The following is a 19,288-nucleotide window of genomic DNA, read 5'->3' as shown; positions in this document are numbered from 1 at the left end:
GGCTGTTCTTATTCCCTAAGATAGGTCTCTTGTCCTTTTCCCCAATAGGCCAAAGCTCAGGTTTTTTTTAAAAAAATATATTTTTTATTGATTTTTTTACAGAGAGGAAGGGAGAGGGATAGAGAGTTAGAAACATTGATGGGAGAGAAACATCGATCAGCTGCCTCCTGCACACCTCCTACTGGGGATGTGCCCGCAACCCAGGTACATGCCCTTGATCGGAATTGAACCTGGGACCTTTCAGTCCGCAGGCCGATGCTCTATCCACTGAGCCAAACCGGTTAGGGCTAAAGCTCAGTTTTAAGATGGACTTGAAAAGCCGGCCAATCTCCATTCTGCTGTCATATGTAGGTCACATTTTTCCAGGATTTATTTTTGAAACATTAATATTAATAGTACAGTGTCATAGAAACATAGAATCTATTCTATTTATTTTTAATATCTTGGGATTTTAAATGTTACCAAATAACATGCAGCAAAATACATGGCTAAGGATTCATTAGGGAATGTACATGTATTATGCATAGCCTGGCATATGCAAGCACTCTGAGGCTAACGGGATCTGTTCAAGTTAGTTAACTTAAGAAAACTCACAGATGAAGAGTGGAAGAGCAAGATATGAAGCACACAGTATAGGAGCTATTTTTGGACAAGACTTCCCAGTGATATTGGAACATATAGGTGTGTCTTATGAATGGCAGATACATTTTATCTCGTGACAACTCCAGCTACTTCTTAATAATCATCCGGCATGCTATACTGAAAAGGGGTGGCAAAACTGCTAGTTGTACCCCAAGACCTACTCTTTCCTTCTTTCATAGTGATAAAATATTTAGCTGGCTATGTGTTTACCCAGAATAAAGACTACATTTTAGAATCCCTTTTTAGTTAGGTATGAACATGTGACCACATATTGGCACTTAGGATGTAAGCCAAAATGGCGTGTATGGCTTCCTTATTGTGCCTTTTAAAGGACGAGTTATGATTTTTCCTTGTTCATTTTTCCTGATTCCTCTGGCCAGAATGTAGAGGCAATGGGGAGCTCCCGTGGATCCATGAAAACAGAGATGGGCAGAGCGAAAGAAAGAAGGAATCTGAATTCTCAACACTGTGAGGCTATCACATCAAATCTGCACTCACGGTCAGAATAACATGCATGAGAAAGAAACTCCCATCTCATTTAGGCATCCATTGTGTTGAGCCTCTATTACAGCAGCAGAGCCTCTGTTCTAGTGAATGAAACGGTTCGGAGCTAGACGAAGGCTCAGTGGACAGAGTACCATGCCGGGTTTGCGATGTTGACCACGGGCAAGGGCCCCAAGGGCCTCATAACAACTCTCCCTGTGGGTATCCAACTTACTCCAAGATGGAAAACTTCCCAAAGAAACCTTCATGTAGCTCATACCTTATATCTTCCCTTTGCCACCTGCCTCCCTCTCTGTGCTACTATTGACCACTTCAGGCTTGGCCTTTCTGTATTTGATATAAATACAAAGAAATGAGACTGACTTAGTCATAAGAATAAAGATAAGTAATATGTATATACTTATGATATATCATTTATTTATATATAAGTGATTACAATCCTTCAAAATAGTCTCCTGGCTGCTCTATGTTATTTCATCACTGCTGCTCTTGCTAAAACGTTAAAAAAATTTTTTTTGAAACTGTAAATTCACACACTTCTTATAGTAATATGACTGGGTCAAATCACTTAAATTTATTTCATGCCAACTCAGCATCTCTTTATTGGGCACTTATTATGTGCATTAATATTAGTTTTGGTGTCAGAGAGGTTGGTAAATCTATTAAGGATGTCAACAATACTCTTTAGATAATCTATGTCAAATTTCCAGGATAAGTTGACTTCATAATTTAACAAAAGGAAAATACTCAGACATAAAAAGTGTCTACTGCAGTCCCGGGAAATGAGAAACACATATCAGAAATGAAAGATTATTAATTTTTAAAAAGCATTGCTTTGTGGTGTTTTATCTCATAAATTTATTCATTCAGTCAAGATTTATATTACTGCCTTGCTCCCTTATTTCCAAAATAATTCTCAGTTTTGTATAGATAAAAACAACTAGAGTTCTCTTTGTATTCAATTTTGAACTCTTTATTCTACTAGAATTTTGATTTATTAAAATATCCCTTGGGCAATGAATTCTAGGGAGTAGGCTCTCTAGGGGATAAAGTAACCACATTTCCAGGCCTCTGCCTATACCCCCAAATCAGCTAATAATGGTGAACTGTAGGATTTCTCTGAGCAGCAAGCCCTCAACAATGGGGAGCTCCACTGTTGAGCACATTTCTGGAGTTACTGAGACTGGAATGTATAAAGCAGTGGTGCTAAGCGCAGGTGCTGCTGAGTTGGAAATTCTGATTTACTTCATGAGTCAGTTCTGCCTGTTAAGCAGGTTGGTGTTTCTCTCCAAATGAAAAAGAGCTCCTTAGAGCCATAATGCGGAAAGGTCAACTCAAGTCCACTGACAGTTTTGAATACACTGAGAGCTCAAACATAGACTGATTTTGGTTCTCACCCAGAAGAGTGCAGATTCAGAACACACGAAGTTAGACATAAGGCAGAACTACCCAACAGCAAGTGACATGAGGATCTGAAGGAAGTATACTAGGGCTGGCACCCAGCCTGTGCTTCACAGGTTGTTAAATGTTTTGAATCTCACCAGTGGCTCACTACTGCTGCTGCTTCTGCAAGTCTTTTACCTTGAAAAGGCGTGGCCCCGCTGAGTCAGCTATTAGAAATATTTGGGAAAAACAAACAAAAAAACAAACAAAGAGAAAACTCAAGGAAACAAACATAGTCAGAGCAGTGTTTCCTGAGGCATATGATTGGCATTTGGGCCAGGTGATTCTTCATGTGAAACTGCCCTGCGTGTGGTAGAATATTAACATTCCTGCCTCCTGTCCAGTGCCATTCAGGAGCACCTGAAATTGTGTCAATCCCAAATCCCCCTGATATTTTTAAATGTCTCCTAGAGGAGGCAATGTCAACCTGGTGGAGGATGACTACAGCCATGTTTAAGAATTATCACCAAAAAACGGTGGTAAGGGAGCTAGGGTATAAATGGTGCAGTCATGAGTACTTCTTTCTAATTATGGAGATTTCACTGAAATGAAATGCTTTAAATTAGTTGTGTCAGTTCACAGAGATGAACTTGGTATTTTATTTTATTATTATTTTGAATCCTCACCTAAGAATATATTTATAGATTTTTTTTAGAGAAAGAGGAAGGAACTGAGAGAGAGAGAGAGAGAGAGAGAGAGAGAGAGAGAGAGAGAGAGAGAGAGATTGATTGGGTGCCTCCTATATGTGTCCAAACTGGGGATCAAACCCTCAACCTAGGTTTGAAGGTTTGAGCAGCAATTGAACCTGCAAACTTTCAGTGAATGGGATGATGCACCAACAAACTGAGCCACACTGGTCAGGGCATGAGCTTTTTAAAATAAAATCTCATATAACCGATTATACTTTATCACTGTTGACTCACTCTGTTCATTAGAATGTTTATGGGGCTCGTCTATCATACAAGCCAGTGGAATGGGGAAATATTTGTTCCCATAATAAGGCTTAACATCTCAGGAATGATAGTTTATACTGCTGAGAGACAATAGTATTATCATTATTTTTGTTAGTTTGTGTGAGTAAATACACAGTCATAAATGAATAGGTGTTTTGATTTAGGGACTGAACAATAAAACGTGCTTTCCAGCAAACTCTAAACAGCAATATCCTCAAATATCAAATTTAATTATGCTTTGCGAATTCTGCAATCAATTCTGCTACTTGTTTACTTAGCAATGCCAAGCCCATTTTAATCTGCTGCTTTAGAGGAAAGTACTCTTGGTGGCTTCCTCAAATGTCAGTTGTTACAAAGGGGCAAAGGAAGAGCAGAACATCAAATTCTCTTTCAAGAAAATCCTGAAAGTAGCAAAAGCACTGGTTAAGGAAATTTAAACCTACCAGATACTCTTATCAATTAATGTCACAAAATAGGTATACCTGTAACTACTGTATCTATGATGCCTTGGACTATGAATTTAGTCTGACGCAGATTCCACTTTATAGTAGGGAGATGATAAAGTCAGAAAATTCTAGTCTTAAAGGAAATATCCTACAACCAAAGTTGATGTTCACAATATAATTAGACATGTAATCCAAATAAAAATTTTCATTCTGCCAAATCTAAAATAAAATTCAAATACAAAGGAGTAACACTTTAATCAAACTTAGCCCAAAGAGAACTAGATTCCTGTCATCTTTCCCCATTTTATTCACCTTTTTGAATAAAGTGGTAAATTACAAGAAAAAAAGCTGATATTGGACCAAATCTAAGCTTTTAAGATATATTCTTGGCCAATTCACCTTTAGCATAAGATCTGACACCTCCAAGTAGAGACTCAACAAACCTAACTGACATTCGTTATGATTACTCCAACACACGGGGATAGCTTGAATCTCTAAAGAAAGATTAAATTTTCTCATTATTCTCTATTTTCTCAGGCAGGAGGAATAGCATAGTTTAGAATATATTTTCAATAATGCAGAAAAAACAAAGGCGTTTTCTGGTTATTGCTGCAACGACTGAGAATGTAAATCAATCACACTTCAATAAGTAATGTGAGCAGAGGCTGGATGATATGTTCCAGAATATAATTGTGAGCCTCATTTTCCCCTTTGGACTCAAGGATGCATGGCTTAACAATCGGAGCCAGTTTCCATGTGTGGTAGAGATATCCTGATGAACACCCTAGGCTCTGATGGGCTTTGAATGAAAGGGCTTGGGTCTCAGGTTGGCACCGATGGCAGTCAGGCCATATACATGGGACATGGCTTCCTGCCGGGGGACCACAGTGCTCTGAAGTCAGAAAGGCACCCAATCTTTCTGAAGCGCCACATGACAGATCCTTTACTCGCTGACTCATTTAATCACAACACTGTGAGGGAATATTGTCCCTGGTTCACAGTTGCAGAAACAAAAATCTAAGAGAAATACGGTAATTTGTCTAAGGTCACAGCCATGATGATCTGAATTTCCAGGTCTCCCTGCCACTGTCAGCTTATTGTCACTGGTGATAAACAAAGGTCACCTCTTTTTCCAAATGTTATATTCTTCCCTCTTAACTCTTGGAAGAAAGTCAAAATTTCTGGGGATTTTTCTAATCTTCCTTTTAAAGAATTGCTAGGCAATATTTAAATGGCTTTTGGCCTGCTAAGAGTAGAACTAGGACTTGAAAAGATTATTGTCAAATTTTCTGAATACATTTTAGAATTAAATAATAAAATTTTAATTTTTGAAAGAATTGTTAAAGAGTTCTTGCATAATGTTTGCCATTATGTTGTCACTGAGTTAAGGAAATACTTCTAAAATCTACCCTACATTTTGCCAATACAAGTTAAAATATGTTTTGGTACTATAATATTTATGATAATGAAATATAATGAAATTATATGAATGTCTGGATTTCCTTCAAAATTATTTTGAGATGAAAGAAAACCTTTATTATTTTGAATTTGTGCACCAGGCCTCTAATTTATATATATAATTAGAGCTAATATGCAAATGGTTGTCATGCCCTCGCACACTCTTGCCCTCACGGTGGGGTGTGGGGCCTGAGGCTGCTCCCCCTCCCCAGCAGGGCTTGAAGGGGAACCTGAGGCTGAGCCCCCTGCCTGGCAGGGCTTGACGGGGGTAGGGCCAGCTGGGTCTGAGTCTCGTGCGATTTTGAGGCGCATGCAGGTGGGTGGGGCACCCCAGACTCTGACAGGAGGGAGATTTTCATATACATTTTACTAATTTTCTTCCATCTCTGACACTTCTATTATAGAGAAAGGGCAAATAGCAATATTAATATATTTCCTCTAATTAATTCCCTTTTAATATGCACAAATTTTGTGCACCAGGCCACATATATTTACACATCCACATAGGTGGATGTAGGAATGTGCTAAGTTGATTCAACTTGTGTGACTATGTGAACATCAATAAAATAAGTAGGAGGTATTGTTTATTATGGACTTTTGCTTATTTTAGTTCAGTGATGGCGAACCTTTTGAGCTTGGTGTGTCAGCATTTTGAAAAACCTTAACTTAACTCTGGTGCCGTGTCACATATAGTAATTTTTTGACATTTGCAACCATAGTAAAACAAAGATTTATATTTTTGATATTTATTTTATATATTTAAATGCCATTTAACAAAGAAAAATCAACCAAAAAAATGAGTTCGCGTGTCACCTCTGACACGCGTGTCATAGGTTCACCATCACTGTTTTAGTTCAAGCTTAGTATATGTGATGTTTGGCAATACTAACTAAAGCAGTGGTTCTCAACCTTCTGGCCCTTTAAATACAGTTCCTCAAGTTGAGACCCAACCATAAAATTATTTTTGTTGTTACTTCATAACTGTAATGTTGCTACTGTTATGAATCATAATGTAAATATCTGATATGCAGGATGGTCTTAGGCAACCCCTGTGAAAGGGTCATTCGACCGCCAAAGGGGTCGCGACCCACAGGTTGAGAACCGCTGAACTAAAGGTTTGGGTCACTTTTGATAATTCACTTAACCACCTCTCTGTACCTCAGTCTGGTCTTTTAGATGAATGATTGTATATTCTCATGACTGTCAGCCACAGCATTGCTTTCATCCATAGACACTTAGGATAATACTCTTTGGATATATGTATATAGAGTACATATAGTTTCTCTCTCCCTCTTTTGTACTTGCCTGACAAAATCCAAGCATGTGCTCAACCCAACCCTATGCTTATTTTACTACTCAAACTGAACATGGGTGGAGAGAAAACACACAACCCTGATGATTCATGGCACTTTAAACTCTTGGTCACAAATATCAAGTGACCAAGTGACAAAACCCATCTGATCTTCCCACCAGAAAATGCTCCATCCTGCCCACACCTGCACCCAGATACTCTGCCTTCACTTCTGCTACACAGGATAAAATTATCCCTGTTCTACCTAAGGCCGCGTTTTCATGTGTGCACTGAATCTCACCCCTTCCCTCCTTCTTAGAGACCTCATTCCAATTCCCCTGAGAATTATCCTCAACTCCCTTTCTTTTCTGTAAAGACATACTCATTAGACTCTAACCTGGTATCATTATTTTAAGAATACGATGGTATCTGTATGGATGACCATGCAGCATCCTTGATGTGTCTATTCCTTACCTCAAATGCTCAATTCATTAGCAAGTCCTCTTGAGCTCTACTTTCAAAATATATCCTAGGACCAAAATGATTCCACCTATTCCTATTCCATGAAGGTACCTAGAATAGGCACATTCATGAAGACAGAAAGTAGAACAGTGGTTACCAGGGTCTGGGGGGAGAAGAGCATGGGGAGATAGTGTTTAATGGGTGCAGAGTTTCAGTTTGGGGATGACGAAAAAGTTCTGGGGATAGAGAGCCATGATTTTTTACACAATAATGAAATGTACTTAATGGCACTGAACTTACACTTAAAATAGTTGAAATGGTAAATTTTAGGTTATGCAAAATTTGTTACATGAAAAAAAAGATCAGTTAAGAAAAAAATATTTGACTATAACCACTTTTTGCCACCTCTATTGCTGCCATCCTAATTCAAACCACTGCCATCTCTCTTCTCCATTATGGCAGTTGCTTCCTTTAAACCATAAGGGAGCTCCTGTAACTTACCAGATCAAAGTTCTGTTAGAATAAATTCCAACTCCTTACACAGGTCTTCTTGCTCTTCACTGAACACCTGGGGCCTTTGTCCCTGCTTTCATTCTCCCCAGAATGCTCTTTCCACAGCTGGCTCCCTGATTTCAGGCCTCTGCTTACACATCACCTCCTCATAGAGGCCATTCCTGACCACCTAATCTACACTATCCTCCCAACACACATGCACACATGCACACACACATGTGCACACATGTCCACATGCACATATATTTCTGCTTTATTTTTTCTTAATAGTGCTTTTTATTACCAGGCATCATATATTTATTTGTTTACTTATTTACTTATTTCTCTGTTTGCCCCTCTTGACTTAAGCTCAATGAGTTGTCTACTGCTGCTATTCTAAACCTTCACCATGACTGGTACAAAATAAGGGTTCAAGAAATACTTGTTTACTAAATGCATGATTGGAATGGTTTGAGGCTTTGCATGTTAAATGTGAAGTTAAGAAAATTGCAAATGGAAGAGTGTTCCAAAGCAGGCAACTGCTCACATCTGAAAGGATTCTCCTTTAAAAACAAAGCCCTTCAATGACCAATGATGATACTCAGGACAGACTGTTGGCAGCAGGAAGGAGTGGGGAGGGGAGAGATGAGACCATAGAGGCCAGCGTAGTATACATATGGAAGACACTGTGCTTGTAACATGCTATTACAGATAACTGGCATGTTGATCAAAAAGGGTTTAAAGGTCTCCTGAGCAGGATTCACTTAATATTTAAGGAAAATACTCTCCAGAAGATTATATCATCATGTAGGAAAACAGGCTTGTTGAAAGGTTACTGTGGCATGCAGGTCACTCATAGGCAGTGAGGAGGATTGACACCTAATGAAGAAATGCTGAGTATATATTCGGACAGCCTGAGTGTGACGGGTGGGGGACAGTATTTCTTTGGGAGAGTGGGATAGTGTATGATGGCATAGCGTCTAATTATCAGCAGAGTAAATTAGGGGCTGACCAATTAGAATAGAACATCCTTTCCTTGGGCAGCCTGGGAGGCACTGGATAGGTTTTAACTCAGGTGGGCACCCCTTAGCTGGTGTATAAGGTATACAATCACACCTACCTCTCCTCCTAACACTACTGACTGACTGTCTCAGCTGCCACCAGGGGCTGACATAATGACATGATTGGCTCGTCTGGACAGATTCTGTCTCATTACTGAGCCGAACTTGAGTGAATTTGCTCCTTGTCCACCCTGCTCCCACCTCTTCAGCTTTCAGGTGACTCCCAGGTAGGCTCTCATCCTTAATCTGAAAGTGTAAAAAAAAGTAATGCTACAGCCTATAAAAAACTTAAACAGATAACACTAGTTACATAACATTTACCCATTCTATCGAATATTATAATAACATTCAATTTTAGGATAACAAAACCTACCACCCCTTGCTTATAGTGCTTTATAGCATTTTCTAGTCTTTTCACCCTTTTTTCCCCCCCCAAAAGATGTTTCCTTCAGGATAATACCATGTTTTCCCTTTCCAAAGACAGTTGAGGATTCTTAGATAGAAGAGAGTTTACTAATACAATTTTCCTTTCAGGTCTACACCAAAATTTATTGTTCTACACTTCCCTATGAAAAAGATGAAGGTGTGAAAGTTGACTGGCTAAATAGCAGAAGTCCCTCAAAAGTAAAACCAGAAAGGAGAGAATAAGAAAAAGAAGTTGTGGTCTCATAGGCTGAACATCCCAGTCCTGGGAGGAAGGTGTTTATAGCGAGGAAACCCCACTTGCTATACCCCAGATGCAGAGAAAAGGCTAGAGAAGAGAAAAGCCATTTGGACAAGTTGAACCACATTATACTGAACTTTTGAGAACTTATCCAGCCAGGGAGAACTTTTTTCTTATTTGGAATTGCAGGCTTTGAAAGTTCAATCAATTCAATTCACGTTTCCCTGATGGGACACACAATGGATGAGCGCAATGTCTGAGCCTGCCGACAAGCCTTGCGTGTTACTTTGTGAAAACAAATTGAATTTTATTTTGTGAGAAGAGACAGTAGATTATTTTCATACCTCTATCACATGGAAATGCCAGGCACTTAGTGGGCGGGGGAGCAGTGCTGTCGTTACAATGGTACCCTTCACAGTTAAAACAAATGTGTACACGATAAAGCATAGAACACAGAAATACGCAAGAGAGAACTTCAGTGTAACCATCGGATACATAGCATGTGGTATACATATATCTAAATACATACGTATCATGAGACCATCAATGAATACATATGAGACGGAATTGAAGTTTCATCAAGATGTTACATGTGATGTTTTAGTTTAGAGAATGTCAGTTCCCTTGGAATACCTTCACACAGCCATATCTGTGCTAAGATCAAAGCTGAATATTTTTTTTTCTAGCTATCAAAAATAGCGTAATAAATAGAAACAATTTCCCTAGGATGCCTTTCCTCCTTAAGAATATTTTGTGTAAAAGATGTCGGAAACGTTTGGAGAGAAAAGCTCATCTGCATCCACAAATCCCAGAAGGGGCTGAACTTTTCATGCACGATAAGTGAGATGGAGTCTGCCAATGAAGTGTGCGATCCTTTCTTAGGCCTCCAATTGTCCTCTAGACAACTTCCTCTAGTTCTAACCACTGGCCCAGTGGAAATCATAATGATCCATGCTCGAAACTTGCTCAAGTTTTCATAGGTTTCTGCAAGCTGTACTTAAAGTTATTCACTTCCAACACACTTCTGAGGAGGCATGAGAGTGGGAAAAGCAGCTACTTACTTGTGTTTATCTTCTGGAGCGAAATATGCTTTTCCAGCTGTCGCCTGAGTTTCACCTCCGCTCCATATTTGCCGGTGGTGCCGTTGTCAGCCAGAATGAAGTGGGAATGCATGCTGTTGAGAACAGTGAGCTTGCTCATGGGATTGGACATGGTCTGATATGGCCGGACAACCTGCAGGATTTCAAAGGGAAGAGGCAGAAGTCAGAGGAAAGAAAGCAGCATTTTAAGAGGAGAAATGGGCAGAGAGAAGAGAGAGAGAAGGAAAACCAATCCTCTGGTGCAGTGAAAGCACAGTCTACTTCCTCTTCCTAATACTGGTTGGGATAGAAGCAAGATTTGTGGTGAATGTTCTATGTGAAGCAAGATTATGCTGAAAGAATTATGTATTTATTTACTGGATGCATACAGAACTAGAGTTTATACTTTTGTTGCGCACAACAATTGGCACGTGAAGGATTGTTTCATTTTGAAGTTGATCTTTTATTTGTTGAGGAACTAAAAACAATTTTTAAATGTAGTTATTTTTTTTTGTTTCTTTCTCTTCTGTATCATGTGCATACCCCAGTAGACATAGCAGAGCAATGATGATTCTGGAGAATGGTGAAAGCTGGGGGTTGGAGGGAGTGAATTTTTCTGTTAAGCCTATTCAATAATCTGAAATTCTGTTATTTCATATACACACTGTTCTTATTCAATACCTTATTTAAGTGGAAATAAACATTGAATGTAAAATAACTGCCTCATGAGATGAATATGAATCAGGCTCAAAATGATCATCACTGTCTTATTTTTGCTGTTGTCATTATTTTAACTTCATGGCGAATTATACTACTTAAAAAAGAACAATTCTTAGTGTGGCCTTTCAGATTTTTTAAATAAAAGGAAAGCAAAACATATTGTGAGTTAGTAGCTTTACTTACATTATCTATGTTCCTTGCAACAATCTGACAAGGTAGAGGCTGTTATATTTATTTTGTAGATGAAGAAACAGGTAAAGTAGAATTTTTAAAGAGTTCGCTGCCCATAGAACCAGAATTCACACCCAGGCCTGCCTGATTCCAAATCTATGCTCAGTCCCCCTTTCCACACTGCCTGCACACAATGAAAACAATATGTGTTGAAAACCTACTGCTAAAGTACTTATGTAGAAACTTCTCTCAAGACCATGAAAACGAAGACTCAACAAGTTCACTGTCACATGGTGCCATTACGTTTTCCCTGCATTGAATAATTGAAATGGACAGGACAGAAATACAAACTATGGGGTCGTTATGTCTGTGCCTTTGTGCAGTGTGTACATTACCTATGAAGGTGAGATGTTACTCAATATGTAATAACTCACCATGAAAAAAGGTGTAGTAAGATTGAGTGGTTTGTTAAAAGGAATTACAAACTAACTTACCAAAGAAAGTCTGCAATAGTAAAGATCTCACACAAGTCATTTTTTTTTAAACCTTGATGCTTATTTTGAAACGTTACATTTCTATGTGTCTATCAATCACAATCTACTCAATAAATAGTGAATGAATGAATAGGACAACTTGAGACAGACATGCTTTTGTTCAAAATAGGAAAAAAAAGGTCTCCCTTTTCTGAATTGTTTGAGGGTTTATCTAATCTAAAGTTAAAATGTATAATTCTGAGCTTTTGAAATATTCTGCGTTTCTTTTAATGTATGTCCTATTTGTTTATGTACCATTAATGTACCATTAATTTATTGCTTCATTTCAGTTGGCTCTTTGTGATAAAAGCCCAGAACGTTGTGAGTACTGTTTCCAGTAATCACATGGAGCGGTATTCAATTACTTCTTTGTCCGCATTACTGAATGAGAGTCCCCCCTAAATGCAGAGACAATGGCTGGCTAACGCCATCCTGAGCTCTTCATCAGTGGAAGAGTGGGTCACTTGTGGTTGAAATTCCTATTTTGTTGTTATTCACTTTTGATCATAAAACATTCATTCTACATCAGAGTGGATGTTAATAAATATTAATGCTTGGTTGAATGAGGCTTAGCAGAATGACTTTTTCCTCTTCTTAAAGTGCCTCTACCTGGTGCTTTTGGACAAAAGAAAATGCTTTAGTTCAGTGATGGCGAACCTTTTGAGCTCGGCGTGTCAGCATTTTGAAAAACCCTAACTTAACTCTGGTGCCGTGTCACATATAGAATTTTTTTGATATTTGCAACCATAGTAAAACAAAGATTTATATTTTTGATATTTATTTTATATATTTAAATGCCATTTAACAAAGAAAAATCAACCAAAAAAAAAATGAGTTTGCGTGTCACCTCTGACACACGTGTCATAGGTTCGCCATCACTGCTTTAGTTACTGTTCTCTGTTTTCTAACAGCAGGCTCCACGCCAAGGAGAAGACCCGAAGAGGGGACAGTAGATTTTCTAGAAGTTCAACTCTGCACGACCGTGAACCCAGACATTTGTTCTAGCTGAGACTTGAGGACATGTTTTATAATTCCTGAGAACCTAATTAAAGACCATCAGTGAAAGTGACATTTTCAAATGAAGACAGGCAGGAAATAATTCTGGGCCAGTCTCATGTACTCACTATAATCTGAGAATAAAAGGACATGATTAAATCATCAGACTATATCCTCTGTATTTGTTTCCTTCACCACAGGGTTCTATGGACACTGCTGCTTCTGTTTTCTGAGTGTTGACCTTCTTTTCTTGGGGAACATGGCACACCAGTTCTTTGGGAATACTAGTACATTTGAATCAGTCATGACAAGAAGGTCAGGGATACAGTATCATGCAGGCATTTTAATTTCTTTATCTTGCTGCTTCCAATTTCTTTTGATCTTATATATAGGGTAAAGGAAAGGTGAACATATTTTGACAAAAATTGTGTCTGCTGAATAGGGGATATAAATATAAAATAATTAAAATGTCCTAATTTATTTTCTAGTCATCATTGGAGGAAGATATGCTGAATCCTAGAACAATTCTGAATGTATGAGCCACGGAAATCTGTTAGAAACCCAGTTCTCCAAAAATCTGAGTCTCATATTTTTAATCTTTAAGAGGGAAAGAATAAAACCACTTACCTTAGATGAGATTATGTGTAAAATACATGGCACCATGCCTGGCTCTTGTTAGGCAATCTATAAGGGTAATTTCCTTCTTAAACTCTGCTTTATTTTACCAACTAGAAAGTGATTTTCTAATCGCAAACTGGTGACCAAAAGGAAATGGTATACAAATCACAGACTTTTGTTTTACACAAGAGATTTCAATGGGGCAATGTAAGCAAAGGCAAAAAACATTAGCCATCAGTTGGCAAAATATGCAAAGTGCTTTTTCTTTGCCATGTCCTCCCAGGCCATTTACGAGGGTGATGCTCTAGAACTAGTTGTTGATTAACTACAAAGAAGGAAATAACTTCCCAAATACTTCAGAGGAATGCATTTTGGTCCAACTTGCCTACAAAATCCACTTGATGTTCTTCATTACAAACACCCCAACAGTCTATTTTTGTTTGAGCTTCAATTTGCATATCTACAAAAGATGTACTGCCTTTCTTGTTATGTTTTTCAAATAGAGAAAAATAATGCCTTTGCATTACATAAAATACAAATGAATTTTTATCTCTGACAAAATATTGGAGGTAATACATCAACTTTTATTTTTTTTTATTTTTTATTTTTTTAAATATATTTTATTGATTTTTTACAGAGAGGAAAGGAGAGAGATAGAGAGTTAGAAACATCAATGAGAGAGAAACATCAATCAGCTGCCTCCTGCACATCTCCTACTGGGGATGTGCCCACAACCCAGGTACATGCTCTTGACCGGAATCGAACCCGGGACCCTTCAGTCCACAGGCCAACGCTCTATCCACTGAGCCAACCCGGTTCCGGCCAACTTTTATTTTTAAGAGCTCATAAAAAGAGGCCTTTATCAAAATGTGTGCATGTGTGTGTGTGTGTGTATGCACATGCACATCTACACATGCATGGTAAGAACAATCTTGACATGTTCATGACTTATAGATATATTTGATTACTCTACTGTGTTCCACAGCCAGTGTTTCCGGAGAGAGTCAAGCCCTAATGACCTACGGCACCCATTGTATGGAATGGATCACCTTCTCTCCTAGGAATAAACGATGATCCAAGTTAGGTACCACTGTTGAGAGAACTGAGAAGAGTGACTCGAATAATTTTTTGTGTTTTATAGTTCAGATGAGGAATAGGGGTTAAGATAGGCTGATTAATGTCTGAAAGGCCTACATGTCAATTGATCTTTTATAATTGGTGAATACACTAGTATCTAGATCCAGAAGGGAAATTTGGTTAGAAATGGAATTTAGACCCTTAGTAGTCTTTGGGTATTATGAGCCAGAATACCTTTATGCAATGACATTTTGCCTTTCTTTCTTGTACCTCAAGAGTAGATGAGAGACTTCTTCACTCATTAATCCATTGTACAGATTGGTAAAATTTTGGTTCCAAGGCCTATATACCTTGACTCTGAAACAAAGAGGCAATGAAGTAGGAGCAGTTTAAGGGGGTAATAGAGGTGAAGATCCCTTATATAAGGCATCTGTAAGGTCATTGTCATTGCCAGGAAGGGACTGATCCAGAGACACTGTGGAAAAATGAAACGTCCTTCATGTGCTGGTGCCAGAGTGCTGCATTTATTTTCTCCAAATGGGCTTAAATCGATCACTTGGGAGCTGATCACCTGGGGGTTGATCTAAGACCTGCTTGAGTTTTCCTAGCTACTTTCATGAATGTTCTGGTCGAATCCAGGAGTACATAATGGGAGGTCACATGGGGGTTCTAATTCCAGGTCCTCTTGTTACTAATCTGTGACTTTTAACAAGTCTTTGAATTCATTCATTTACTCATTAAGAGTGTCTTGAGAAAATGAATGTGGTAAGTATGAGTCTGCCAGCTTGAGGAGACCTATAATCTCACATCTAGGTAATATCTCACAATAAATATTAAAAATGTACTTAGTGAAAGAAACTTTTTGGATGGTAGCTTTCTCATCTATAAAGTAGATGACTTGACTAATTTCTAAAGGCTTTCTAGCTCTAAAATTGAGTCTGAACACTCTGTGTTGAAGAGTACAATTGTGTTTTTCCCCCAAGTTAGTGCAGAACAATGACCCTCTATGTGTGCTGGCTACAAAAAAAAAAAAAAAGTCGTGTGTTCATGTCCTTGGATCTCTTCTATTTTGTGGTCCTTTCTACAATGAAAGGGCAGTGACTCCTTTCTTGAACAAAATTGAACTGAATTGAGTCAGGTTTTTGAGTCATCAATCATAGGTCTTCTGCAATTCTAGGTCTTATTACCTGGCACTGAGTTAGACACTTTCACTCGGCTTAATCCATTTCATGCTTATTTTTTAGGTGAAACTATAGAGGCTCAGAGAAGTGAAGTGTCTTGGCCAAATTTGCCCCACTAGCATTCTTTCCTCAAAACCCCATATAAATTCCTTTACAGACCAGGAGACATTTAGGGGGAAGGCAGGGGACCCAGCCTGATTATAAATTTATGAAGGAAATTATGATTTTGCTGCTGGACATTTTTGCCAGTGGCTTAGCTGAGCATTAAAATCCTTCTGACAGCTGCTCAGATTATTTCCAGATGAGTCCACTAGAAAGTATAGTATACAGAGGTCAGGACAGGCACCAGCAGGCAGCAAAATGGGGTTTGTGCTTTGAAGAGAGAGAAACAAAGGAGTGGTGAGGTTCTCTTAGGATCAGGCATGTGCTTCTGGGAGAGAAGAGGAGTGGGAAGCAACCTCTGTGTCTGAGTTAAAGAAACACGGGGACTGAGAATAAAAGGAAAAGAAAGAAAGGCACTGTGTGTCCTTATAATCACAGAGAGGCCTATGCTAGTGGGGACACTGGTTTGTTATATACTATTCAGACAGCTCAGCTGTAAGTCTAGGTATAAAGCAGGGTCATATTGAAACCCAGCTGCTGCCTCTCAGCTCAGCAATCCAAACAAGAAAGCAGCAAACCCAGGGGTCCATCTCCAAACAGGGCCCACATACTTCATCTCTGTGACTCCCACTAAAATCCCTGGGAAGAACAACGACACCTTCCTGCAGCACTTTGAAAGTGTCCTCAAGTCGTGGGCTGTGAGTTGCACCATTCTCATGTCAGCCTTTCCCACTGAATAGGCTCACTTCCCTTTGTCCTGTCCTGTGGGGACCCGTGTACCATTCAGACACAGGGCCTGCTGGCAGTGGGAAATGACCCTTGAGTTAGAAAGGGGATTATGTGCCTTAGAAATCACCATGTATCAGTGAGAAAAATTTAAAATATGTTCCAATTCTTTGAAAATCTTCCCATAGTCTAGGCTGGATTCAGTGACTCACTTCTAAGAAAAGAAGAAAACAGAAGCAATGGTATGTGACTTCTAAATCTAGGTCATTAAAGGATTCCTCTTAGCTCTCTCTTGGATCACTTATTCTGGGGGAAGCAGCTGCCATGTTAATAAAGTGGCCTTTTGGAGAAGTCCACACGGTGAGCAACTCCTAATCAATAGCCATGCAAGGGAGTCCTCTTAGAAGAGGGTCCTGTAGCCCCAGATGACAGCCCCCACTGACGACTTGACTGTGACCTTAAGAGAGACCCCAAGCCAGAACCATCCAGATAAGCCACTCATTAATTTCTGGGGCCCACAGAAACTGTGGGACAATAAATGTTGTTTTTAAGCCATTAAGCCATCAAGTTTTGGGGTAATTTGTTACACAGCGATAAATAACTGATACAGTAGTGTATTCTTATCTTCTTTGAACCTTCACAATGTGTCCTTTCCCTTCTATTCTGGATTTGCTAAGCATCATCACTTCATGACTGCTTGCCCCCTCTGGGTTCTCTATGCTACCTGGCATTTTTCCTCTGGGCTCTGAACAGTTCTGGTTCCTGTTCTCCAGTGGGGCTGCAACTGTCATCCTCCACTCTCCTCACATGTCTGACCCAAACACCATCCTTCCTCCTTTAGGAGATAATTGATAAAAATAAGTTCTAGAGAGACCCTGAGGTGAAGGAGTCCAGAGCTCAAGGGGAGATTAACCATCTGTGCCCTTGTAACTGAAAGAGAAGAAAAAAGGCTCTGTATGCAAAGTATTGGTGGTAGGATATTGAAGTTTTAGCCTGGAGATTTATCATTTATCACTGAAGTAATCACAACATTAATAATAAGATCAACACTTTTTTAGAGCTTAATAAATATCAGCACCCATCTAAGGACTTTTATACAGATAATCTTTTAATTCTCTTAATGATAGCAAAAAGTTGTTAGTTTTAGTATTGCTATCATTTTTCCCATTTTACTGATAGTAAAAGTAACCACAAAGAGGTTAAGTAACGTGCCCAATATTACATGACTAATAACATCTCTAGCTCTCTTTCTATCATCAGCATATAAACCAACTCAAGTTTCTCCTATCTTGATGAAAAAAAAACAAAACCCTTACTTTATGGCTTCCTTCAGTTACTCGTACATATCTCCTCTCTTCACAATCAAACCTGTACAAGAGTAGTTTCTGCTTGTCATCTCTACTTTTCCTTCCTTAACCCATTAAAATGGGAGCTTGCTCTTCACCGTTCTTCTCATACAGAGAGAACCAGTGATGTCAGTGATGTTCACCTTAATCAACTGGATGAACACTTCCAAACCCTTACCTTCCATAGTCTCGCAATTCTGTTTGGCATTACCCTTCACTCCATCCTGAAACACACTTCCCCTTGGATTCCCTAACACCCTCAGGTGCTGCTCCTACCTTTAAGATCTTCTGGTCCCCTTTGTAGGCCACTTTCTTCTGCTCAGCCATAAAATGTTGGAAGAGCATCAGGATTCAAGTGTAGGCCTTCCTTTTCCTCACTCTGCATACTTAGTGGTGATCTCATCCACCAAAATGGCTAGATAATTGTCATCCTTATGCAGATACCTTCCAACTTGAAGTGTGTAGCCTGAAATCCTACCTCATAGACTCACTGGCCTGCTGGATATTTTCACATGGATACCGCAAAAGAACTTTGGAATCAGTATGACTATGTCCAAATTCAACACTGTCTTCACTGAATCTGCATTCCCCATGTAAGTAAATTAGCCTAGAACCTGTGTGTGGTCCAGGTTCAGTTAGTATTGGATGCTCTGTAAGTGTAGCAGACTTGAGTGGGTCTCTTTGCCTGTGAACTTTTCCTCTCACATCTCCTGGATAAATCTTAGCTAACCTAGTAATGAAAAATCCAATAAACTCTGCATCAGGACCACTACTGTGATAAGTTTTCTGAGTTTACAATTTGAAGTCATACTCGGCTTGCCTTAGAAATTAAGTGATATATATATATATATACTGAGTTGATAACTACACCAGAATTATCATTCAATGATATTATTAAACTTGATTTTTCTTGGCTTGAAATATCAAAATGACATCAAAAGAACACTTTCCAATTAAATATAAGAACTCTTAGAGATTATAAAATTCTGAGAATAAATCTATAATTGAGGAAACTATAAGATGTCCTTGAATGTCAAGATAATTTGATAAGCACATAAGATGATGTGTTGGAAATCTCCCCAAACACAATTTTCATCCTCAAGTTAAAATGAAATGTATTTTTTCTTGTGATCATATCTAGATTTTTAATTTGAAATGTGTGTTGTTAATCTAGATTTTGGAAAAAACAAATGATAATGGCTTCATAAATTGTTCCATTCCCTGAAAAAACTCCGGGAAGATTGTTTTCTAAAGGAATACAAGTCTAAAATGAGTCATATGAAAATTAAAATACATTGGAACTTCTTTCTTGACTTTTCACTG

General features: G+C 38.7%; 1 protein-coding gene across 3 annotated transcripts in view; it reads right to left on the bottom strand.

The window, feature by feature from the left end:
* Positions 1 to 19,288, bottom strand: part of TRPM3 (transient receptor potential cation channel subfamily M member 3) — a 237,081-nt gene that overhangs the window by 191,304 nt on the left and 26,489 nt on the right. For all 3 annotated transcript variants that reach the window (XM_036330860.1, XM_036330862.1, XM_036330861.1), the window contains exon 6: positions 10,478 to 10,649. In XM_036330860.1, the coding sequence (XP_036186753.1) occupies positions 10,478 to 10,649 (172 nt within the window). The remainder of the gene's footprint in view (positions 1 to 10,477; positions 10,650 to 19,288) is intronic.

The sequence above is a fragment of the Myotis myotis genome, unplaced genomic scaffold, assembly GCF_014108235.1.
Source record: "Myotis myotis isolate mMyoMyo1 unplaced genomic scaffold, mMyoMyo1.p scaffold_m19_p_12, whole genome shotgun sequence".
NCBI lineage: Eukaryota > Metazoa > Chordata > Mammalia > Chiroptera > Vespertilionidae > Myotis > Myotis myotis.
The sequence above is the reverse complement of the archived record's forward strand: the minus strand, read 5'-3'. Positions and strand labels throughout refer to the sequence as shown.